Genomic DNA, 26,534 nt, shown 5'->3' with positions numbered 1-26,534 from the left:
AGTCCTTGCGCGAAGGGAACGGTGGTAAGGATAGTCCACGGGATCCCAAGTCATCATTGCTCTCAAGAGCTCGTTTCGTCAACTCATGGGATTGAGAAGTTGACGAGTATACGTGAGTACCTACACAAAACAAAGACAAAGAGAAAATTGTGTGTGCGTGGTAGATGTACGCATCATCCATCATGATGCATATGTGCTTGTGTTGGTTAGCACCAAATATCCAATTCTCAAATAAATGAGATGCGCGATATAGAAACATGTCATCCATCATGAGAGGTTTGTTATGATGTATGTCATAATGGAGACTCAAAGGATGTAATGCATCATGAGAAATATCTAGAGCATTGTTATTCATGGAATGCATATGGTGTACACTATCATGGGAATCATGCAAAGTATGAAATGCGGCAAAATCTCCTAATATGTATGAGGAAACTATGGGGGTCTCCTCATGAGCATTAATGGAAACATCACATGGAGAATATTGACAACATCCAAAACAATGCATATTTGGAACCATGTGATCATGGCATGGAATAGTAGATGAATTGTACAAATCATGTAAAGGAAGCATGGCAATATCATCACATGAGAAACAAAAGCCAATGACCATCATCTCGTCATCTATGCCATAAGTGCAAATAGGATTGATTTTAATGGGGCATGCATAGTTACTATGTTGAGATTGAAATGATGCAATATGGGAGATCTCACTCATAGCATATGACAAGTTCAATGGATTTTCAAACATGAAGTGACCAATAGAATTTTCACAAGATATCCTATGAAGCATAGCATCACAACTAGGCAACTCAACATGCTCATCATCATATTCATCATAAATAGGTAAGTCAAGGCATGAAGAAGTCTCACTAGCGTGAAGCATGGTAATAGGTAGGTCAACATCATGGGAGCAATCGATGTCAAGATAGTCCACTAGTGGGACAAGAGAAGTACCATCACCTATGTTACCTTTGGAGCGTCGCTCATGTGTTGTAGGTGAGGTGTTGAAGATCGTCTCGTTGTCATATTCATCTTGATGGAACCATGTGGGGGGTGCATCATCGTCCACCATGGCCATCGTCGTCTCGATTGGAGGTATGGACTTGTCGAGGATAGGCATGTCGTCATGTAGGAGACCTAGCACCAAAGAAGAAAACACACTCGGAGTAGAGGGTAAGTCATTAGAAATCATAATGGCCTCACATGCCGTGTCAACTACCTCACTCACTAAGTGTTGTGGCTCACTCACTCCCTCAAGGATGCTCTCACTCATATGGTTGGTGGAGTCACTCAAATGGCGCTCAACCTCACATAGGATGTGTGGCATGCTCTCATGTGTGGGGCTAGTGGTGGTCACACTCATCCTTTCATAGGAAATGCTCTCAATGTCACATATGGTGGAGTCACTCATATCACTCATGGTGGGATGGCTCTCCTCACATGGGAATTGGGTCATCTCTTTATATGTGGGTGTCAGAGAGATGTTGGTGCAAACGTCTCCATGCTCAACTCCTATCGCCGCCTTGGTTGAAGGGATAGTCCCATGCTCAACCTTCTTGTCACCGTCTTGTTGTTGGAGGCCCATATGATGTGGCACCTCGTAGCTCGTCTCCATGACCGAAGGGAATTTCCCATGCTCGGCCATCTTCCTTGGGGGGCTTCCGAAGATGGAAGTGTCGCCCTCGCTCGTAGGTAGTCGCCTTGGACTTGATGAAATCGATGTAGGCGTACACATGGGAAGTAGGCGAAGATGCCGTACGTCCAAAGGCGAAGATGCCTTGAGAACACTTGGCGAATATGCCGAAGTGGTTGATGTAGCCGTAGCGCCGTCTTTGTGGTGGTCGTCTCGCGGTCTTCTTTTGTGCTCATGAAGCTTCGACTTGGCGTGAGGTAGTGCTTGTTGGGACTTGTGCACTTGCACTTGTGGAGCATCTCCATGATGATGATGTCGTTTTCATGCTTGAGCTCGTAGTAGATGTCGTTCGTCGTCGTCGTGCACATGATGCTTGGAGGTGACTTTCCCTTCATGACGATGTGGATCACGAACGTGATGGTGGTCGCCATGGAGATGTGGACGTGGACGACTTGCGCTTGCATCACTTGGGCGCTCCAAAGACTTGTGGCTTGAATGTCGCCGCCTTGAGGATGACGAAGGGGAAGAAGACTTGATCAAGGCTCTAATCTCCTCCATCCTTGCATCTTGCTCCTCTTTATGTGCGGAAAGCTTCTTGTCGATGTAGTCCCTTTTCCTTGCTTCGGAGTGACGAATGTCGATGGAGATGTTCTCGATGCGCTCTAGCAATCTTGATTGTGCGCCTTGCATTTGTCGTTGTAGATCGAAGATTGACACTTTGGTGATGTAGTTGTTCACGCTGTTGTTGTTGTGGAAGACCGGAGATGAAATGCCTTGCCTATCCATCACAAAATTCGAGCCAATATGAGTGGAGAAAGAGAAGAACGAATACCAAATGTACCTTAACCGAAGTTGAAAGTGGATCAATGGTCACTCCAATGTGGACAAGGAAATAGCACAATTGGTACCAATTCTTGTCAGTTTCTCACACCTACACAAGTAAGGCTTATGGTGGAGCTCGGTGAGGATAGTGGCACAAAAATTTGATGTAAAATGTTAGCAAGAGTCAATAATGTTGAAAGAGATTCACAAATTCGCAAGTGTAACAAGTAGACCAATAGCAATATGTGGCACATAGAAACACACACACGGATAGATAAATGGGGTCGTGCAACCAAGGATGAGCACAAAATGTGGAATCCACGGAAAACGCTCATGTTGCACAACTCAAGAGAGACGCTAGCACGATTGCTCAATAGGCGGATACGACACTTGTGCACAACCTATAAGATGCAAAATGGATAACTTTCTATCCCAAGTATGCTATGTATGTATGGTTCCCGGTGTTTCTCACAAGGTGATCCAAGATGATCTTATATGCAATGTGGTATGATGCTTTGGCACTTGCTTACAAGCTTCTTTGCTCTTTCTCTTTTGCTTAAAAACTTATTCTTTTTTTTATATCCACTTTGCGAAATGCACAAACCAAGATATTAATTGTGTATATGCGGGAACAAACTTGAGGCACATGAGATGATATGATACAAATATGATATGGTATGTATGCAATGTATGGTGTAGATCACTAATGTGCACAAGTAACGTTGTCAGCAATACTCAAATGGCTAGTCTCGATAGGCAAGTAACGCAAAATGGGCTAGGGGTTAACAATGCAATTGCAAGGGGAATATACAATGGAGGGATACCACGATACCAAGATGATATGGAGGTTACCGTCCGAGGCGATGATGAGTGGCGGTGATCTTGATGGAGATACCAAGATGATGGAGACTCGTCCCTAAGTAGCTGAAACACCTTAGGAAACGGAAAAACCACAACTCAAAATCTCAAGGACAAAAGTCAAATGGTGGTAGCGGAATGCGGTGGTGTTGCGCTAGGCAATGCGGAAGTGGAGGTTATGGTGGTGGACTATACATGGTGTCGGAGTTGAAAGTACGGTCCCTAAGTAGCCGAAACACCTCAGGAGACACAACTCACAACACAAACAAATTTGGGTTAAGTTGGGGTGGCGGAAATGTATAGTGGTCAAGCCTATGTGGAAGTGGTGGTGGTGGTTGAAGAAGAAGAAACCGTCCCTAAGTAGCCTAGACACCTTAGGAGACTCAAATCACTCCTCAAGCAACCACTAATGCGATGGGGAACAAAATTGGTTAGGTTGCGGAAGTCGATGGTGGTGTAGCGGATGATGTGGTGGAAGCCCTAGGCAAAGATGCCAAAGTTCATAAAATTTGATGGAGTCAAAAGATGTTGGTGGTATTTTTGTGGTAAGGGGGATATCAAGAGCTTCAAAACGAGCTAAAGAACGTCAAAATCGGAGTTCGGATGAATTAGTTATGGCCGAAACAAAATTTCAGCGAAGTCAGTTTTTACAGGTAGCGGACGTCCGGAAATGGACGGATGTCCGGTCGCCGGACGTTCGGTCGGGTCGAAAATCCGCTAATTTCAGCTCGGGTTAGGGGTTCCGGTCGTCCGGTAAGGTCGTACGTCCGGTGGTTCCTGCGGCTCCGGACGTCCGGTAAGGTGACGGTCGTTCGGTGGTCGGGGTCAACGCGAAATTTCAGATCTGGGACGCGATTTTGGGCGGAAAATGGAGATTTTGGGGTCAAAATTGATGAGATTTCGTGGATGAAAGATGGGGAAACTTGGGGAGATGCTAGATCCACGTGAAACCAAGCAAATCCATGGATCAAAATCAACAAAACATCATCAAACCAACAAATCACAAAAAAAATTGGGGCTATTTTTGGTGGGGATTTTCGAATTTAGGACGAAATCAAGCAAAACGTGGCTCATGATACCAAGATGATGGTATCAAGAGACAACCTGGCTCTGATCCAAGATGATGTAGGGTAGGAACCCTATAGCCCGATCTTTCACGAAAGGAGCGAATACCGTGATGAACACGAAGAACACGAGGAGAGAAACAAGGGGAAAATCACGAGCGGAACACAAGAGAACACTCAAACCAACAACAATAATCACACATGTGCTAGATCCATGAACACAAAGGGAGATACAAGATCCAAAGTCAACAATGGACGATACAAGAGGTAGCCGGTTCTTCTCCGTGAGGAGGTCTTGAATCCACAAGGGTATCTTCCCTTAGAAAGGGGTCTTGAATCCAAAGGTGGATCTTCTCCGAAGAGGGGCCGCGGTCTCTCTCAAGGAGTAGATCCGATATGGATGAGCAATGCTCTATCTCTCAAATGAGCTAAACCAATGCTAACCCTAACTAGGAGGAGGTGGAGGAGTATATATAGTCTAGGCGAATGAAAGGGTAAGTGGCTTCGGCCCAACACACGGGCGGGCGCACAGGCGTCGAACGTCCGACAGGTACTGGACGTCCGGTGGCTCGCGAGGGTCCGGTCGTCCGGTGCATGTCGGACGTCCGGCGTTTTGGCTCTGGACAGGTGGTGTCGGACGTCCGGTCGGCGTCGGTCGTCCGGGCGCTGGAGAGTGTCGGACGTCCGGTGTCTCCGGTCGTCCGTAGATTCGGCTCGGGTCCTCAGGGGCCGGACGTCCGGGCTGGGCCGGTCGTCCGGTGGCTGTAGCTTCGCGCAGCTTCTTCTGTGGGTCCTTGTACTTGGCGTCCTCGCTAGCTGTTCCATTGGATGTGGTGGCTTCGTGGCTTTCCTCCAAGTATCTGATCATGCATAGAGCACACGTTGGAGGTAGTAGCCATATCTCACATGTAGAAAGTGATGGTTCGGAGAGGAGCGAGTTCACCTTGTGTCCAATGGCGTATGTTCGAGGTCTCATCATATGTCCACTTGGGGTTTGGAGAGTAGTCGGAGTGTACATGGGGATGAACGTGGGATGCTCCGCATCAAACTCTCCATTTAGGAAAGCAGTCTTAACATCCATTTGATGAACGAGAAGACCATGCGAGGCAGCTAGTGAATGTAGAACTCGAATAGTGGTCAGTCGAGCCACAGGTGAGTAAGTATCAAAGAAGTCTTCACCTTCCTTTTGGGTATAACCTTTAGCCATGAGCCGAGCCTTGTACTTTTCAATAGTACCATCAGGCCTAAGCTTCTTCTTGAATACCCATTTGCATCCTATAGGTTTGCACCCATAAGGACGATCAGTTATCTCCCAGGTTTCATTCGCCAAGATGGAATCCATCTCGCTACGAACCACTTCCTTCCAGTAGTCAGCATCTTCAGATGCATAGGCCTCTGAAATAGAACTGGGAGTGTCATCTATGAGATACACAAGAAAATCATCACCAAAAGACTTTGCAGTCCTCTATCTCTTGCTCCTAGTAGGAACTTCATTGTTCTCCTCCACAGGACTTTCAAAGTGTTCCATCGAAATGGCAGGTTTGGTAATTGTAACTGGTTCCTGATTCGATGAACTAGGCATCTCCTGATTAGATGAGGTAGCCATATCCTTCATGGGAAAGATATCTTCAAAGAAAGTCACATCATTCGACTCCATGATCGTACCGACATGTGTGTCAGGTACCTCAGATTTTACAACCAAGAATCTATAGCCAATGCTATGAAAAGCATATCCCAAGAAAACACAATCCACAGTCTTTGGTCCAAGCTTCCGCTTCTTTGGAATTGGAACATTGACTTTCGCCAAACAACCCCATGTTCGTAGATCAGAGAGTTTTAACCTTTTCTTCTCCCATTCCTCGAATGGAGTTATCTCTTTGTTCTTTGTGGGAACTCGGTTTAGGACATGACATGCACTCAATATCGCCTCCCCCCACCATGCCTAGGAGAGACCCGAAGTGTCTAACATGGCGTTAACCAAATCTGTTAGAGTACGGTTCTTTCTTTCGGCCACCCCATTTGACTAAGGTGAATAGGGAGGCGTCCTCTCATGGATTATACCATATTCCGCACAAATAGCATCAAATTCATTGGAAAAATACTCTCCACCACGGTCGGACCTAAGCCTCTTGATTTTTCGATCAAGTTGGTTTTCCACTTGAGCTTTATAGATCTTGAAAAAGTTCAAAGCCTCATCCTTATATTTCAGAAGGTACACACGGGAGTATCTAGTGGAGTCATCAATTAACGTCATGAAATATTTCTTTCCACCTTTTGTCAACACACCATTCATTTCACATAGATCTGAATGTATGAGCTCTAGTGGTGCAAGATTTCTTATTTCCGCAGTCGTGTGAGACTTACGAGGTTGCTTAGCTTCCACACACACTTGACACTTAGATCCCTTGGCGGTGGTGAAACTAGGGATTAAGTTCAACTTCGCTAGTCGGGACATGCAACCAAAGTTAACATGACAAAGACGTGAATGCCACATATTGGATTCACTATTGTTGCAAATATGATTAACAACTTTATTGCAAACGTCTGATAAGGATAAACGAAACAAGCCTCCTGACTCATAGCCTTTACCAACAAAGGTTCCATACTTGGATATTACAAATTTATTCGACTCAAAGACAAGCTCGTAGCCATCTCTACACAGAAGAGATCCGCTAACAAGATTTTTATTGACGGAGGGGACATAATGCACGTTCTTCAGCCGCACGATCTTCCCCGAAGTAAACTTCAGATCGACCGTGCCAACACCACGAACAGAAGCAATTGAACCATTGCCCATCAGCACGGTTGAAGTCCCTGCGGTCTGATAAGACGAAAACATGGAAATACCACCGCATACATGCACATTAGTGTTGGGGAACGTAGTAATTTCAAAAAAATTCCTACGCACACGCAAGATCATGGTGATGCATAGCAACGAGGGGAGAGTGTGATCTATGTACCTTGTAGATCGACAACGGAAGCGTTTGGTTGATGTAGTCGTACGTCTCCACGGCCCGACCGATCAAGCACCGAAACTACGGCACCTCCGAGTTCTAGCACACGTTCAGCTCGATGACGATCCCCGGACTCCGATCCAGCAAAGTGTCGGGGAAGAGTTCCGTCAGCACGACGGCGTGGTGACGATCTTGATGTACTACCGTCGCAGGGCTTCGCCTAAGCACCGCTACAATATTATCGAGGATTATGGTGGAAGGGGGCACCGCACACGGCTAAGAATATGATCACGTGGATCAACTTGTGTGTTTCTGGGGTGCCCCTGCCTCCGTATATAAAGGACTAAAGGGGGGGTGCGGCCGGCCTAGGAGAGGCGCGCCAGGAGAGTCCTACTCCCTCTGGGAATAGGATTCCCCCCCCCCAATCCTAGTTGGAATAGGATTCACGGAGGGGGGGAAAGAGAGAGGGGGGCCGGCCCCCTCTCCTTGTCCTATTCGGACCAAGGGAGGGGAGGGGCGCGCGGCCCATCTTGGGCTGCCCCTTCTCTTTTCCACTAAGGCCCACTAAGGCCCATATAGCTCCCGGGGGGTTCCGGTAACCTCCCGGTACTCCGGTAAAATCCCGATTTCACCCGGAACACTTCCGATATCCAAACATAGGCTTCCAATATATCAATCTTTATGTCTAGACCATTTCGAGACTCCTCGTCATGTCCGTGATCACATCCGGGACTCCGAACAACCTTCGGTACATCAAAATGCATAAACTCATAATATAACTGCCATCGTAACCTTAAGCGTGCGGACCCTACGGGTTCGAGAACGATGTAGACATGACGGAGACATGTCTCCGGTCAATAACCAATAGCGGAACCTGGATGCTCATATTGGCTCCTACATATTCTACGAAGATCTTTATCGGTCAGACCACATAACAACATACGTTGTTCCCTTTGTCATCGGTATGTTACTTGCCCGAGATTCGATCGTCGGTATCCAATACCTAGTTCAATCTCGTTACCGGCAAGTCTCTTTACTCGTTCTGTAATACATCATCCCGCAACATTAGTCGCAATGCTTGCAAGGCTTATGTGATGTGTATTACCGAGAGGGCCCAGAGATACCTCTCCGACAATTGGAGTGACAAATCCTAATCTCAACATACGCCAACCCAACATGTACCTTTGGAGACACCTCTAGAGCTCCTTTATAATCACCCAGTTATGTTGTGACGTTTGGTAGCACACAAAGTGTTCCTCTAGCAAACGGGAGTTGCATAATCTCATAGTCATAGGAACATGTATAAGTCATGAAGAAAGCAATAGCAACATACTAAACGATCGAGTGCTAAGCTAATGGAATGGGTCATGTCAATCAGATCATTCAACTAATGATGTGATCCCGTTAATCAAATAACAACTCTTTGTCCATGGTTAGGAAACATAACCATCTTTGATTAACGAGCTAGTCAAGTAGAGGCATACTAGTGACACTCTGTTTGTCTATGTATTCACACATGTATTATGTTTCCGGTTAATACAGTTCTAGCATGAATAATAAACTTTTATCATGATATAAGGAAATAAATAATAACTTTATTATTGCCTCTAGGGCATATTTCCTTCAATTAGCACCCGTGTCAATCAACCAGTCAGGAGAATGACATGCTGAAAGAATAGTGGGAAATATACCATACCCAGCATCCTTCATGTCAGTGTCTCCAATGACAACATTAGCGGTCTTGCCGCCTTTCCCAGGATGACGCTTGTCATAGCGATTAGGGCAACTAGGAGCCCAATGATCAGGATCCCCACACACATGACAAGCACCTTTCTTCTTGCCATTCTTCTTCTTGAAGTTCGTGTGTTGCACAGCCTTGTTCTTCCCATCAAACTTTGCTTTTCCATCAAACTTGCCCTTGTTCTTGAACTTGTGGGGCTGGAAGTTCTGCTTCTGTACCACATTGGCACTAGATCCTCCCTCAATACCTCGAGCACGTGTGTCCTTTGCTCTCGCCTTTTCTTCCACATCAAGAGTGCCAATGAGATCCGGAACGGAAAACTCCTGCCTCTTATGCTTTAGCAAGGTAGAAAAGTTCCTCCATGAAGGAGGAAGCTTAGTGATGATACCTCTGGCAACAAACTTGTCCGGTAGCATACAACTGAAGTGCTCAAGTTCTCTAGCAAATGACTGTATCTCATGAGCTTGCTCAACCACGAAGCGCTCTTCAGTCATCCTGTAATCATAGAATTGCTCCATGATGTACAGCTCAGTGCCAGCATCCGAGACCCCAAACTTGGCCTCGAGTGCATCCCACATATCTTTTCCATTATCAATTGACGCATAAGCATCAACTATGTTCTCACCAACAACACTCAAGAGAGCAGCCTTAAACAGAGTATCCATTTTCTGAAAAGCTTGTGCCTGTTGAGCATCAAGCTCTCCTTCAGGTTTGCCGAGAGTGGCGTCATAGCAACTCATGATTTGAAACCATAAGACTGCTCTCACGCGCCACCTCTTATAGTGGATACCCTCAAACATAGGAGGTCTCATGGAAGCAGCAAAACCACTCGGGGTAAATTGCCTATCATAAGGTTTTTGGATTGTTGGAAATATGAGCAATTTACCAAATGATTTTATTAACAGAAATACTAGATAAAGCATGACTAATATAGTAGAGATAGAACAAGTCATGCGTTCGGACAAAGAGAAGGTAAAGAGCATCTGCATATATGAACTTGAACTAAACACATATAGAACAGACACTAGATGAAGTTGCATATATGAAGTAGAACCTAACGCATGTAGGACGGAAAGTAGAGCAAAGAACTGTGTCATGACATCTAACAGAAAGAGCAAGAACACGTACGGGACAGCAGCAGTGGAAGTGTTGGACTTGGGGTAGGTGTCCTCGCCTGCCATGTCGTCAAGGAGATCGTGGACGTTGGGGAAGAAGTCGTCGTCGGGGAAGTAGTCGTCGGCGACCGGATCGTCCGTGATGAAGCAACCAGTAGTCGCGCTGAGCGCTCCCCAAAAACCTTATCACCCTTCTCCCGTACAGGACTCAAAAGGTGCGGTTCCGGAGGCCTACTGTCCCGACCTGCGGTGCACGCCGCAAGCCGGGATGGGGAAGATCGTAGCAGCAGCGCAGTGCTCAGGAACTTGTGATGAGAGGAGGAAGAGGTTCTGGTGCGTCTCTCTGGGAGGAGCGACCTCCCTTTTATAGGCGCAAGAGAAGGAGGCGAGAGGCTGCACCGGGAGCTGAAGGGAACATGGGAGATGAAACGAACAGACAACAGCCGAAGGGTGCAGCGTTCGTATTCAATATCCACTACAATAAAAACTTTCCAGCTCCCGAGTGACCTTTCGTATACCCGTAGTGCGTGGCAAAAATTTAGACATCGGCTCGGCTCATTCCCGCGGCACGGCGCGGCGAGGCGGGCGACGGAGGAGGAGCGCGCGTGGATATCCCTTTTGTTCTCATGCTCGTACAAGTGGGGAAAGAACCTCCCTTATAAGAAGGTCCAACTCCCACTAAACTAGCAATGTGGGACTAAACTTTAGTAATATCCCTTGCCTTGCACAAATGGGCTAAGTGGGCCTCTAGGATTTATTAGAAATTTCTAAAATAGTTATTGGGCTGTCCAAAATAAACTAAATTCCAGCAGGGGCGATGCTGCCATTCCACGCCCGCGCTCGTCGCCATGGCTGAGCTCTTCGCCATGGCCGCGCCGTGGTCCCATGACTGCGCACAAGAGAAGCTGCATCCGGCAGCGCATAATGCTACAACCGATGGCCAAGATAGCTTCAATCGGCAACATCAAAAGTTTCGAAAGACAGATGACAATGTTGGTTGCCGGCGCACTACCGCAACATAAGCTGCAACCAGTGGCCTGGAAAGCTACAACCGGCATCAGGAAAGCTTCAACTGAAAATACAGAGAAGCTGGTCGCCGGGGCACCCGAAGCACAAAAAAGTTGCATCCACTGAATTGGGAAGCTTCAACTACTGAATTGAAAGCTTCATCCCGCCTTATGAAAAGCTTCAACCTGCTTCATCGAAAGCTTCAACCCGCGAGTACACAAACAAAAATCTACAACCGTTGACATGAAAAGCTTCAACCCTAATTTTGAAAAGCTTCAACCATTCAATGGCGTTGACTGACTGGTGAAGTTTTTGCTACAACCCTAATTTTTGCTACAACCGTGGTAGATTTTTGCTACTACCGCTAAAGGTTTTTGCTACATCCATGTAAGGCAGAGCTGCGACTTCGCAAAGACGGCGACGGTGTTTGATTTTTGCTACATCCGTAGTTTTTTTTGCTACTACCGGTGAAGTTTTTTGCTACATCCATTCAATGGCGCTGACTGACTGGTGGTCGTCGCCGATGCAATTCCGTGCAGCGAGCGGCGAGGGGCGGCGATGGAGCTACAACCAGAGGAGAGCTATAACCGTCGCCGGTGGAGCTGCAACCGCGGGCGCAGCTGTTGCATGGATTGAGGTAGTTTTTGACTACATCCATATTCAACGGCGGGAATGGACGGCGAGGGTGGGGACTGACCACGAGGACGGCCGGCAAGGGTGAGGACCGACCACAAGGACGGCCGGCAACGAGGACGGCCACCGGAGGGGACTGCAGGCGCGGCGACGAGGATCATGAGCGGGAGTTGCAGATCCAGCCCGAGAAAGAAAAAGACGTGAGCGAATCATTTTTTTTACCCAGATCCATCGGCCAAGCGGCTTGCATCAAACGGCTGAGACGGGACCGGTCAAAATTTTGGGCCGGTGCGCCGGCGCCGCGTTGCCCGTAAGGAAAGAAGGCATATTGTGGCTGGTTGCTAGCGACAGAGAGCAAGGCATCTTGAACAACTAAAGGAACTCTCGGTTCCTTTGTCTGGTACAGTATATAATGCAAACAAAAGATGGATCAAACTACGCGGCGGTTTGACTTGACCAGGAGGCAGCACGAACCGTTCAATTCTCACATGTTCAATTCTCATATATAAGTATATGTGGCTCTGGCCTTGCTCGACCATTCCTCTCTGCTTGGTGCACGCGGTCTCAACTCTCAAGCCATGAAGCTCTCACTTGCTCTCACGCTTGTGGCCATCTTCCTTCTCAACATTCCACCATTCGAGGCCAGACCACTCGGACTTGGTGCACATCCCTCTCGCCATTACCATCTCAGTTCACTTGTGCAAGAACTCCTAGACACGGTAGTAGACCGTCTGCGCCTCTCTCCGCTGCCTCGCCCGGGAGCAGCAGAGGAGGCCGGAGAGGCGGCTCTGGTGAGCTACGAACCGCGACGGAGGAGCGGCAACGGCGACGGCGACGGCGACGGCGACGAGGAAGTCGCCCCAAGAACGCCGGGCGATGAGTTGCGTCGGTCAGCAGCGCGCCCGCCGCCGCCGCCGCCGTCGCCGCACTATCGTTGGCCGGCTGGGCGGTGGGGTCCCGTGCCCGGGGTTGGTGGGTCGCGCAGGCCGTATCGCCCCCCGGCGCCTAGTGGGCAGAAGCCGCCGCACTGGCGCTCTTCGGGCGATCGGTCCAGACCGAGGCCGTTCGATGCGTTCCACGCGCTTCGTGTGTGGAGTAGGATGTTTCTTTAAGAACCACGGTGATTTACTCCGTGTATATGGTTAGATGTTTTTATTAAGTTTTTACACTACACTGGTGCCAAAAGCACTCTTATATTATGAAACAGAGGAAGTATTGTTTAAGCATGGAGTTGCAAAGTTCAATTGAAATGCATAGACAAACTGAAATGTCGGATTTTCGTACATTAGTTTTCCGGCACAGGTAATGTAATAATCTCAATGGTTAATTTTTATGGAAGTCAGAAATTGAATTTTGCGATTTGTTAACCAAAAAATTATTACGCTTCTTTTCACTCTTTTTGACATCTTTTCATGGACTTGCTCCCACCAAGGAGTTTGTCTTTCTATGACGAGACATTTTCTTATCCAAAGATATGTCCTTTCATGATCAAACATATTTTTTTCACTAAAGAACATGTACTCAACAAAGAGGCATCCTTTCACCCAGAAGGTGTGTCTTTTAACAAAGATATGAGATTGTACCCAACAACTAAGATCTTTAACATGGATGTTGCATTAAGAGTCGTTTTGTTGTATTAGGGGTAGGTTTTGGAATAAAGAGGAATTTGTTTTTTATTCTAAATAAAAAATTAAATTTGTTTCTATCGTGAAGGTAGGAAGGCAAACAGCTAGACGTTCCTTAGAGCAAGTCTAGTAGAGTCGTCATATTCAGGTAGATCAGCATAACCGATTTTGGCCAAAAAAGGCCACTCTATCAAAGTCGTCATGTGCTCCTTGGCCTGCATAATTTATTGAGCGTGCTTATATTTAGCCCACGAGCCTTTATATTTGAAAATTGAGGCATTAATATGGAGCGGACTAAATCTATAACCACTTGCGAGGGAGAGAAGTTTCGGCCCGCCCTCTTCCTCCCTCTTGCACGCAACCCGCTCAATGGTGTTGAAACTTGGTCGCCGCTTCCGACTCGAAGAGCGCCAATTAACTGTCGACATTGCATTTCCCACTTGCAAGCGGCAAATCAACCATTGTTTCTGGTCGAAGCGCTCTCTTTCTCAGGTATATAAACCACATTCTCTGCGTCAGCACTACCTCACTTAGGCCTTGTTCGGTTACACCTTTGCCAACAGGATTGGAGGAGATTAAATCCACCTCAATCCTTGCCAATCAAACACAGCCTCACCCTTCTCCTCATCCCCGTCGCTGGTGCACTCACCCTCATAAACTTCATCGGCCACGGCCCAACCCCCCTCCTTCCCTTTCACCATCACCGACACTTATTTAGAGCATCTCCAACGGCCGCGCCAAACGACGCGCGCGCGGGGTAAATTCAGCTTTTAGCGCGCGCGGGGCGTTTTGCCGCGCTCCAGCGGCGACGGGAAACTCGCGCGTGGGGGAACTGTTTGCGCGCGCGCGCCATTTTTTGCGCACCGCTTCCGGCGCGCCTATAAAGTGTGGCGCGTGCCATGCGCCTTCTCCACGCCTCCTCTTCTCCTCTTCCTCTCCCTCTCTGCCACGCTCCGCTCCAGCGCCCCGCCACCGACGCGCCTCCACCGCTCCAGCGCCCCGCCACCGACGCGCCGCCATGCCGCCGCGCCGCCGAGGAGCGTCCGGCTACCGCGGCGTCCGCCTACGCCCCAACGGCGGCTACTACTCGGAGATACGCTCCGGCGATCCCCGGCTCGGCCTCGGCACCTACGGGACGGCGCGCGAGGCCGCCCGCGCGTACGACGCGGCGGCGTGGCGCCTAGGCCGGCCCCGCGGCCAGATGAACTTCCAAGATGTGTACACGCTCCAGCAGGCGCTCGACGTCGCCCCGCCGCCTCGTCTGAACACGGCGCAAGACCGTGCGGAGCACGCCGAGCGGCAGCGCCGCCTCCTCGTCGCCCAGGAGGATGAATGGTCATGGTGGAGTGGCGCCGGCACCACCCGGAGGACGTCGCCTACGAGCAGGTCTACTGGGCAAGGCGCCGCGAGGAGGCGTCAGCGGAAGGCGTTGGCGAATGCGCAGTCCGATCTCGTTGCAGCAGGTGGGCAGTCGTTCTTCACGCCGAACGATGATCGGTGGCTGGACATCTGGCTAGATACCTCGGACGACACCGCCGAAGATGATAATGGTGATGATGATAGCGACTTAAGAGTAGTTTTTTTATGCAATCTATCTTTTTTTTATCGTTTGTCGTTTTTATTATTATGCAATCTATGTTTTCGATGTAAAATACCTTTATATCGTTTAAAATCTATGTAATCTATCTAGTTTTTATGCTTCCAATGCCTACATTTCTAATTTGTAGAGCACAGACGCTGCACTTTTTGCACGCTTCTGGAGTGACACGCGCGCGCTGCATTTTAGCACGGCTACTGGAGCGGTCACTACGCACCGCGCCAAACCAGGTGATGGGCGCGCGCTAAAGACGTTTTTTACATGCACCGCGTTCGGCGCCTGTTGGAGATTCTCTTAATACTGCCACAACATCTTATATTTATTAGGAATGGAGGTAGTACAACTTTAGTACTAAGTCAGCGACAAAGGAGTAAATGCGAATATATTTTTCTATAAAGTTGGTAAAACATGGAAAAGTTAAATTTTAAAGTGTTACACCAATTTTCCTGGGGAAGACAATCACAACATCGACAACAAGCACGCAATGGTCAAGCGAAACTTGACAAACAAGTAGCTTACAACACTCGTGAGATTGAACGTGCATGCCCTTTATACTTTTCCAACTAGAAACACAAAATAAAATAGTAGTTGAATCTGATCAAATAGATTAGGCGCATGCAGGATACAAAGATATTAATGTCACATAGAGGCTGACTATCCACACATTCATCCCTAACACTTCGTTGCCTCACTTGTAGAAGTCAAAATCTGTATCAGGCTTCTTGACGTTGGTCCGGTAACCCTTCTCGAAGTCCTTGGGGAGAATAACATACCGATTTTTCCGAACAGCATGCATGCCAGCTTCCTGGCAAATAGCAGTTATCTGAAAAAGAACCGACACGATGAATATTAAACAGGATTCCAGCAATTACATATATAACATGTATAATAAGGCGTTACTGTTGCTATTATAGGTGTCGATATGAAACGAATCTAGGGCGGGCACAAGGTACATTTACTATGATAAACTTGAAGGGTACATTTACTATGATAAACTTGAAGGGTAAAGGATTTAAATGATTGTTATCATGACCTAATTAATCAGAGGCAATGAAATTTCTTATGATGCACTAGACCAAGTGAAGATCTAAAGACTCTTCAACATCATGAAAAGGTACTCACATCTGCAGCGCTGATTTTATCTGGTCTGGAGACATAATCTTCCAAATCAACCTCGTCACTTAAATTCATTTTAGAAGTACAAACCTGAAAGGAAGGAAGGAGGCCATCATAATTACCAAATGCACAGGCAAACACATAACCTTAGAAAGGACCAAGAAATTAAGATTTTCAATAGCTAACTATTGTTTATAAAATGCAAGCTCGTAACAAATTAGTTAATAGTCAGAGCTCTAGGTCAATTTATCCATAATAACTATGGTACAGAAAATCACCAGTGCAACCAAAAGATGTGCCTTGTTAAGCAACATTTTTTGAAGATTAATGTTTGAGAACCATTTAAAGCTCTAAAGATAATGACTGCAAGTTTAACTATGAAATACAAGACCATCAATACAAAACTACTACATTCAAATTATTACTCCCTCTGTCTCAGAATATAAGAACGTTTTTGACACTATGCTAGTGTTAAAAACGTTCTTATATTTTGGGACGGAGGGAGTATGTAATATAGAGAAGATTTTCCAAACAAGAAGTATCAGCAACATCTTTGAAAAGCATGCCAAATAAGCATTTACAAAGAAACTTACTTGGAAAACAAGCCTCTTCTGCCTCCGGTCTGGCAGAGGGAACTCAATTTTCCTGTCCAGTCTTCCTGGACGCAGCAGAGCAGGATCTAGAGTATCTGCCCGATTGGTCGCCATTATAACCTTCACATTCACTGTCTGATCAAATCCGTCCATCTGCATTGCATACAAAATTGACAATGAGATACTACACCTCGAGGCATGAGAAAGTTGCATGTAATAGTCTTAACAATAGCCTTTTCAGGAAGTTACTTCCTATCCTTAAAAACCGACAGATATTAATTCCAAGAGCACGTATAGATTTTGTAAAATCGGAATTAAACAACTGAGCTTTGCAATGTAAGTCAGTGTCTTTTTCTTCATTTACATCTATATGCATGTTCCAAATGCATTTTTTTCAAGGATTAGAAGTGGCAAATAACTTGAGTTCCAGTAAATTTATTATAGCTAGCAACTTTACCTGATTGAGCAGCTCCATCAAAATACGCTGAACTTCTCGGTCAGCTCCAGTCTGAGCATCGAATCGGGCAGTTGCTATAGCGTCAACCTCATCAATGAATATTATAGCCGGGGCATTCTCTTTAGCTAAGCGGAATACATCTCGAACCATCCTTGGGCCCTAAGATTAGATAAATGATGCAATGCATCAACGAAAGAACTGATAAGTAGAAAAACAGAAGAAAAGCTTCACACACCAAATTCTTGTGTAAACCTTAACAAGGATGTATGAACAACTTGATACCAGAAACATTCAGAAGCATACTAATATCACTGACAACATGAATTGTAGGCTATGTTCACATTAGTTTACTTGCCTTAATGCATAGAGTAATAATATAATTTGCATGTAAGATATATACAGAATACAAACAAAAAGGAGGTTGTATCAGATGTTCACAGGCACTGCTTAGGTAGTTTTATTCTTATCTCCTTGTGTTAACAGATCTCCCACAAAAACTCAGTTAAAAACAAGTGCAATTTTTTTTTTGCAAACTGGGAATCTTGAGCCTATAAACAAGGAAACATAAAAATCTAGGCATCTATTACATTGTCAGAGCTTAACACGAGCAATAATTTTTGTAACAACGAAAGGACAACCAAATGGAGAAACAAGGTTAATAAATAAATGTTAAAACTATCCGCATCTTACCTCACCCAAGTACTTCTGCACAAACTCTGAACCAACCACTCTGATAAAAGCAGCAGTAGTGTGATGTGCCACAGCTTTAGCAAGCATGGTCTTGCCAGTGCCTGGAGGACCATAGAGTAGCACCCCTCTTGGAGGATCAATACCAATCTGCTTGTACAACTCATGGTGTGTCAATGGTAGCTCAACTGCCTCCCGAATTTCTTGTTTTTGAATATCACATCCTCCAATGTCCTGGACATAATCACAACATAACAGATTGTTAATGAATTTCTTTTATTTGCTTTATGAAATAACTGCAGTAAGTAACAAAGATAGAAACTACACAATAAAATGAAAAGTTCAGGTCATGTTATGCACACAATTCTCAGCAAACATTTTAATAGAGGGTAGGCCTAGTGCAGTGGTGAAGTCCTCCCCGCTTGTGCCAAGAGGTCCTGGGTTCAAACCAGCCTCTCTGCATTGCACTTTGCAGGGGTAAGACTAGGTTCCTGTAATCCCTCCCCAGACCCCACCTTGTGTGGGAGCTTCTATGCACTGGGTCTGTCCTTTGTTCAATCCTTGGTTAACATTAAGGATAGGAAAATAAGACATGTGATCAAATCACTGCACGGACATACAGATGCTGAAGTACGAAAACCTCAAGACTGACTGGCTGAGCTTCTACTGAATATGAAGTTTGTACGTTTCTGACGTTTCTTTGCTTTTACTAATTTTATGCTGTATAAGCAATTCAAGCATAGAATGTACTAACACCTACTCGGTTCTACTGTGTAACATGGTCCAGGATATAGCACAGCCCCTTCCAGATAATCTGACATGTGTATCCCAGGCTGGCTTTGCGTGTTCTCTCTCTGCCACTCACTACTGTTAACGTTCTTCCTCTCTCTGGATCGCTGGTTGCGTGATCTGTGAGGTGAACTGGGAACTGAAAATACTAAGTAAATTCCCACGACACCGTGCCAAGAAAATAAAATGTTTATCCTAACAACAATATACACCGATTTCAAATACCACGATGGTACAACAATCGCTGTGGGACTAATACTAGATCCCTAAAATCTGGAATTAAGAAATTATCCTCCACGGGGAATTTGACAGACAAGGTAAACAAAATTCCTTGGCGTACATACGGATCTGCGAAATCCATGAGAAACTCACCGAATACAGGACGTTGGGCTTCTCCGACGAAGCGAGCAGCGAGATGCTGGAGTCGGCCTCGGGCGGCAGCACGTCGACGAGCGCGTTGGAGTGGCGGTGCAGGGCGACCGACGCCGACGGCTTGAGCAGCTCGCGGTTGATGGTGCTGAGGATCCGCACGTAGTAGTTGCTCCCCGTGGTGGATCCGACGATGCCGTTGTTGCCGTCGACCATCTCCATGAACTGGCCGATGACGAGGGGCACGGACTGGATCCGCTTGACCTCCTCCTGCGCGCGCAGCAGCTCGCGCTTCAGGTTCTTCTGCTCGTCCTTGACGTACTCCTCCTGGATCTCGACGAACTCCATGTGGCGCTGGAGCGATTTGAGGCGGCCGTAGAGGTCGTCGTCGTCCTCGGCCGCGGCGGAGGAGGAGGAGGCGCAGTGGGCGGCGGTGGCGGGGTACGAGGGCGGGGGCGCCGACGGGAGGGCCGCGGGAGGGTTTGCTGCGGCCGCCATGGCTAGGGTTTGGTCTTTGGTGGCTGGAGGCAGGGTCGGCTTTTTTTTAACACGAGAGAGGCAGGGCCGGGCTCGGAGGCGGAGAGGCGAGGGCGATGCGGATCAGTACTCCGGGTGCGATCGTGCGGTCCAGGCATCAGGACCGTTGGATCGTGAACACATGGTACAGATCAAGCACTGGTTACACTTGACGGAACATCTTGCACTTTGAACCCTCGAAAAAGAGAGCAACTCCAGCACATATTGGCCTCCTTTTGGTTTAGCGGAATTTTATAGGAATTCTATGGTCTCTTTTGATTTACAGGATTTTTTAGGAATTTAAAATAATAGTACTGTAGAAGTTCTGTAAGAAACTTTTATTTGGAGCCATTTGGCTTGTAGTAATGGATTTTCATACCAATCGTTCTTTCTTCCTATGGAAGGAAGAAGAGGCAATCTAGCCAGCGAGCGCTGCCAGGGAGTTCCTCCGCCGGATTCATGCGGGTGGATAGTTTTAGGTCAAAGCGGTTTAGTTTTTTAGGTGATTGATCGTCTTGGCTTCGGCGACAACGAGTCCATGTGGGTGGATAGTTTTAGGCCAAAGCTGTCGGCGAGTTTGATGGTCTGTCCAGGGTGTTGTCCCGGTCTTATTCGTTCAACGGTAATGGTTTCGCCTTTGGCGAGCCACTTTGGAGGTCCGCAAAGTTGTATATCTGCGATGGAGCCGCATCTAGCTCGGGTGTGGAGGTGGTCCGCCATTTTTTTCTTTTGGTGGCTGCTGTGGTGGTGCTAGAGACAGGTGATGGATGCTGGTGTCAATCTCAAAGGTTTCTTCGGTCTTGTTTGTAATTTTTGTTGGGGAACATTGCAGAAAACAAAAAATTTCCTACGTTTTCACCAAGATCCATCTATGAGTTCATCTAGCAACGAGTGATCGGATGCATCTACATACCTTTGTAGATCGCGAGCGGAAGCGTTCAAAGAATGGGGATGAGGTAGTCGTACTCGTCGTGATCCAAATCACCAGAGATCCTAGCGCCGAACGGACGACACCTCCGCGTTCAACACACGTACGGTCAGCGTGACGTCTCCTCCTTCTTGATCCAGCAAGGGGGAAGGAGAGGTTGATGAAGATCCAGCAGCACGACGGCGTGGTGGTGGATGCAGCAGTCACCGCAGCAGGGCTTCGCCGAGCTTCTGTGAGAGGGAAAGGTGTAGCAGGGGAGAGGGAGGCGCCAAGGCTTGAGGTCTGGCTGCCCTCCCTCCCCCCCCCTTTATATAGGCCCCCTAGGGGGGTGCGCCGGCCCTAGGAGATGGGATCTCCTAGGGGCGGCGGCGGCCAAGGGGGTGGAGTACCCCCCAAGGCAAGTGGAGGCGCCCCCTCCACTAGGGTTCCCAACCCTAGGCGCATGGGGGGCCCAAGGGGGCGCACCAGCCCACTAAGGGCTGGTTCCCCTTCCCACTTCAGCCCTTGGGGCCCTCCGGGATGGGTGGCCCCACCGGTTGGACCCCCGGGACCCATCTGGTGGTCCCGGTACAATACCGGTGACCCCGAAACTTTCTCGATGGCCGAAATAACACTTCCTATATATAATTCTTCACCTCCGGACCATTCCGGAACTTCTCGTGACATCCAGGATCTCATCCGGGACTCCGAACAACTTTCGGATTACTGCATACTCATATCTATACAACCCTAGCGTCACCGAACCTTAAGTGTGTAGACCCTACGGGTTCGGGAGACAAGCAGACATGACCGAGACGACTCTCTGGTCAATAACCAACAGCGGGATCTGGATACCCATGTTGGCTCCCACATGCTCCTCGATGATCTCATCGGATGAACCACGATGTCGAGGACCTAATCAATCCCGTACTCAATTCCCTTTGTCAATCGGTATGTTACTTGCCCAAGACTCGATCGTCGGTATCCCAATACCTCGTTCAGTCTCGTTACCAGCAAGTCACTTTACTCGTACCGTAATGCATGATCCCGTGATCAACCACTTGATCACATTGAGCTCATTATGATGATGCATTACCGAGTGGGCCCAGAGATACCTCTCCGTCATACGGAGTGACAAATCCCAGTCTCGATTCGTGCCAACCCAACAGACACTTTCGGAGATACCTGTAATGTACCTTTATAGTCACCCAGTTACGTTGTGACGTTTGGCACACCCAAGGCACTCCTACGGCATCCGGGAGTTGCACAATCTCATGGTCTAAGGAAATGATACTTGACATCCAGAAAAGCTACAGCAAACGAACTACACGATCTTTGTGCTATGCTTAGGTTTGGGTCTTGTCCATCACATCATTCTCCTAATGATGTGATCCCGTTATCAATGACATCCCCATGTCCATAGCCAGGAAACCATGACTATGATCAACGAGCTAGTCAACTAGAGGCTCACTAGGGACACAATGTGGTCTATGTATTAACACATGTATTACGATTTCCGGATAATACAATTATAGCATGAATAATAGACAATTATCATGAACAAGGAAATATAATAATCATTTTATTATTGCCTCTAGGGCATATTTCCAACAGTCTCCCACTTGCACTAGAGTCAATCATTTAGTTACATTGTGATGAATCGAACACCCATGGAATTCTGGTGTTGATCATGTTTTGCTATAGGGAGAGGTTTAGTCAACGGATCTGCTACATTCAGGTCCGTATGTACTTTACAAATCTCTATGTCTCCATTTTGAACACTTTCACGAATGGAGTTGAAGCGACGCTTGATATGCCTGGTCTTCCTGTGAAACCTGGGCTCCTTGGCAAGGGCAATAGCTCCAGTGTTGTCACAGAAGAGAGTCATCGGGCTCGACGCATTGGGTATGACTCCTAGGTCGGTAATGAACTCCTTCACCCAGACTGCTTCGTGTGCTGCCTCCGAGGCTGCCATGTACTCCGCTTCACATGTAGATCCCGCCACAACGCTTTGCTTGCAACTGCACCAGCTTACTGCCCCACCATTCAAAATATACACGTATCCGGTTTGTGACTTAGAGTCATCCGGATCTGTGTCGAAGCTAGCGTCGACGTAACCCTTTACGACGAGCTCTTCGTCACCTCCATAAATGAGAAACATTTCCTTAGTCCTTTTCAGGTACTTCAGGATATTCTTGACCGCTGTCCAGTGTTCCTTGCCGGGATTACTTTGGTACCCACCTACCAAACTTATGGCAAGGTTTACATCAGGTCTGGTACACAGCATGGCATACATAATAGACCCTATGGCTGAGGCATAGGGGATGACACTCATCTCTTCTATATCTTCTGCCGTGGTCGGACATTGAGCTGAGCTCAATTTCACACCTTGCAACACAGGCAAGAACCCCTTCTTAGACTGATCCATATTGAACTTCTTCAATATCTTATCAAGGTATGTGCTTTGTGAAAGACCTATGAGGCGTCTTGATCTATCTCTATAGATCTTGATGGCTAATATATAAGCAGCTTCTCCAAGGTCCTTCATTGAAAAACTCTTATTCAAGTAGGCCTTAATGCTGTCCAAAAGCTCTATATCATTTCCCATCAAAAGGATGTCATCTACATATAATATGAGAAATGCTACAGAGCTCCCACTTACTTTATTGTAAACGCAGGCTTCTCCATAAGTCTGCATAAACCCAAACGCTTCGATCATCTCATCAAAGCGAATGTTCCAACTCCGAGATGCTTGCACCAGCCCATAAATCGAGCGTTGGAGCTTGCACACCTTGTCAGCATTCTTAGGATCGACAAAACCTTCCGGCTGCATCATATACAATTCTTCCTTAAGGAAACCATTAAGGAATGCCGTTTTGACGTCCATTTGCCATATCTCATAATCATAGAATGCGACAATTGCTAACATGATTCGGATGGACTTCAGCTTCGCTACAGGTGAGAAAGTCTCATCGTAGTCAACCCCTTGAACTTGTCGATAACACTTAGCGACAAGCTGAGATTTATAGATGGTCACATTACCATCCGCGTCAGTCTTCTTCTTAAAGATCCATTTATTTTCTACGTTGCAGAAAACAAAAAATTTCCTACGTTTTCACCAAGATCCATCTATGAGTTCATCTAGCAACGAGTGATCGGATGCATCTACATACCTTTGTAGATCGCGAGCGGAAGCGTTCAAAGAACGGGGATGAGGTAGTCGTACTCGTCGTGATCCAAATCACCGGAGATCCTAGCGCCGAACGGACGGCACCTCCGCGTTCAACACACGTACGGTCAGCGTGACGTCTCCTCCTTCTTGATCCAGCAAGGGGGAAGGAGAGGTTGATGAAGATCCAGCAGCACGACGGCGTGGTGGTGGATGCAGCAGTCACCGCAGCAGGGCTTCGCCGAGCTTCTGCGAGAGGGAAAGGTGTAGCAGGGGAGAGGGAGGCGCCAAGGCTTGAGGTCTGGCTGCCCTCCCTCCCCCCCCTTTATATAGGCCCCCTAGGGGGGTGCGCCGGCCCTAGGAGATGGGATCTCCTAGGGGCGGCGGCGGCCAAGGGGGTGGAGTACCCCCCAAGGCAAGTGGAGGCGCCCCCTCCCCTAGGGTTCCCAACCCTAGGCGCATGGGGGCCCTGAAGGAAATATGCCCTAGAGGCAATAATAAAGTTATTATTTATTTCCTTATATCATGATAAAAGTTTATTATTCATGCTAGAATTGTATTAACCGGAAACATAATACATGTGTGAATACATAGACAAACAGAGTGTCACTAGTATGCCTCTACTTGACTAGCTCGTTAATCAAAGATGGTTATGTTTCCTAACCATGGACAAAGAGTTGTCATTTGATTAACGGGATCACATCATTAGTTGAATGATCTGATTGACATGACCCATTCCATTAGCTTAGCATCCGATCGTTTAGTATGTTGCTATTGCTTTCTTCATGACTTATACATGTTCCTATGACTATGAGATTATGTAACTCCCGTGTGCCGGAGGAACACTTTGTGTGCTACCAAACGTCACAACGTAACTGGGTGATTATAAAGGTGCTCTACAGGTGTCTCCAAAGGTACATGTTGGGTTGACGTATTTCGAGATTAGGATTTGTCACTCCGATCGTCGGAGAGGTATCTCTGGGCCCTCTCGGTAATGCACATCACTTAAGCCTTGCAAGCATTGCAACTAATGAGTTAGTTGCGGGATGATGTATTACAGAACGAGTAAAGAGACTTGTCGGTAACGAGATTGAACTAGGTATTGGATACCGACGATCGAATCTCGGGCAAGTAACATACCGATGACAAAGGGAACAACGTATGTTGTTATGCGGTCTGACCGATAAAAGATCTTCGTAGAATATGTGGGAACCAATATGGGCATCCAGGTCCCGCTATTGGTTATTGACCGGAGACATGTCTCGGTCATGTCTACATTGTTCTCGAACCCATAGGGTCCGCACGCTTAAGGTTACGATGACAGTTATATTATGAGTTTATGCATTTTGATGTACCGAAGTTTGTTTGGAGTCCCGGATGTGATCACGGACATGACGAGGAGTCTCGAAATGGTCGAGACATAAAGATTGATATATTGGAAGCCTATATTTGGATATCGGAAGTGTTCCGGGTGAAATCGGGATTTTACCGGAAAACCGGGAGGTTACCGGAACCCCCCGGAAGGTACATGGGCCTTAATGGGCCTTAGTGGAAGAAGAGGAGAGGCGGCCAGGGCTGGGCCGCGCGCCCCTCCCCCCTAGTCCAAATAGGACAAGGAGAGAGGGGGCCGGCGCCCCCCTCCTTCTCTCTCTCTATTCCCACCTCGCGAATCCTATTCCAACTAGGATTGGGGGAGAAGTTCTACTCCCTGAGGGAGTAGGACTCCTCCTAGCGCGCCCTATGATGGCCGGCCGGCCTCCCCCTCTTGAACCTTTATATACGGAAGCAGGGGCACCCCTAGAGACACAAGTTGATCCACGTGATCATATTCTTAGCTATGTGCGGTGCCCCCTTCCACCATAGTCCTCGATAATATTGTAGCGGTGCTTAGGCGAAGCCCTGCGACAGTAGTACATCAAGATCGTCACCAAGCCGTCGTGCTGACGGAACTCTTGCCCGACACTTTGCTGGATCGGAGTCCGGGGATCGTCATCGAGCTGAACGTGTGCTAGAACTCGGAGGTGCCGTAGTTTCGGTGCTTGATCGGTCGGGCTGTGGAGACGTACGACTACATCAACCAAACGCTTCCGTTGTCGATCTACAAGGGTACGTAGATCACACTCTCCCCCCTCGTTGCTATGCCTCACCATGATCTTGCGTGTGCGTAGGAAATTTTTTGAAATTACTACGTTCCCCAACAGTGGCATCCGAGCCTAGGTTTTATGTGTTGATGTTATATGCACGAGTAGAACACAAGTGAGTTGTGAGCGATATAAGTCATACTGCTTACCAGCATGTCATACTTTGGTTCGGCGGTATTGTTGGACGAAGCGGCCCGGACCGACATTACGTGTACGCTTATGCGAGACCGGTTCTCCCGACGTGCTTTGCACATAGGTGGCTTGCGGGTGACAGTTTCTCCAACTTTAGTTGAACCAAGTGTGGCTATGCCCGGTCCTTGCGAAGGTTAAAACAACACCAATTTGACAACTATTGTTGTGGTTTTGATGCGTAGGTACGATTGGTTCTTGCTTAAGCCTGTAGCAGCCACGTAAAACTTGCAACAACAAAGTAGAGGACGTCTAACTTGTTTTTGCAGGGCATGTTGTGATGTGATATGGTCAAGACATGATGCTAAATTTTATTGTATGAGATGATCATGTTTTGTAACCGAGTTATCGGCAACTGGCAGGAGCCATATGGTTGTCGCTTTATTGTATGCAATGCAATCGCGCTGTAATGCTTTACTTTATCACTAAGTGGTAGCGATAGTCGTGGAAGCATAAGAGTGGCGAGACGACAACGATGCTACGATGGAGATCAAGGTCTCGCGCCAGTGACGATGGTGATCATGACGGTGCTTCGGAGATGGAGATCA

At 47.4% G+C, this 26,534-nt stretch overlaps 2 protein-coding genes across 2 annotated transcripts; both read right to left on the bottom strand.

Moving 5' to 3' along the window:
* Positions 1-351: 351 nt before the first annotated feature.
* On the bottom strand, positions 352-14,157 carry LOC147986855 (uncharacterized). The gene is made up of 3 exons (XM_087542172.1): positions 14,073-14,157; positions 715-1,923; positions 352-374 (listed from the first exon to the last, which is right to left on the bottom strand). The coding sequence occupies exons 1-3, from the start codon at positions 14,155-14,157 to the stop codon at positions 352-354; spliced, it is 1,317 nt and encodes a 438-aa protein (XP_087398298.1).
* A 1,267-nt stretch (positions 14,158-15,424) lies between these two features.
* On the bottom strand, positions 15,425-19,637 carry LOC125539798 (26S proteasome regulatory subunit 6B homolog). Its single transcript, XM_048703317.2, has 6 exons — positions 19,068-19,637; positions 17,910-18,140; positions 17,220-17,378; positions 16,763-16,915; positions 16,176-16,259; positions 15,425-15,876 (listed from the first exon to the last, which is right to left on the bottom strand). The coding sequence occupies exons 1-6, from the start codon at positions 19,560-19,562 to the stop codon at positions 15,742-15,744; spliced, it is 1,257 nt and encodes a 418-aa protein (XP_048559274.1). The 5' UTR covers positions 19,563-19,637; the 3' UTR covers positions 15,425-15,741.
* Between the last annotated feature and the right edge of the window lie 6,897 nt (positions 19,638-26,534).

The sequence above is a fragment of the Triticum urartu genome, chromosome 2A, assembly GCF_056163025.1.
Source record: "Triticum urartu cultivar PI428250 chromosome 2A, HENAU_Tu73, whole genome shotgun sequence".
NCBI lineage: Eukaryota > Viridiplantae > Streptophyta > Magnoliopsida > Poales > Poaceae > Triticum > Triticum urartu.
The sequence above is the reverse complement of the archived record's forward strand: the minus strand, read 5'-3'. Positions and strand labels throughout refer to the sequence as shown.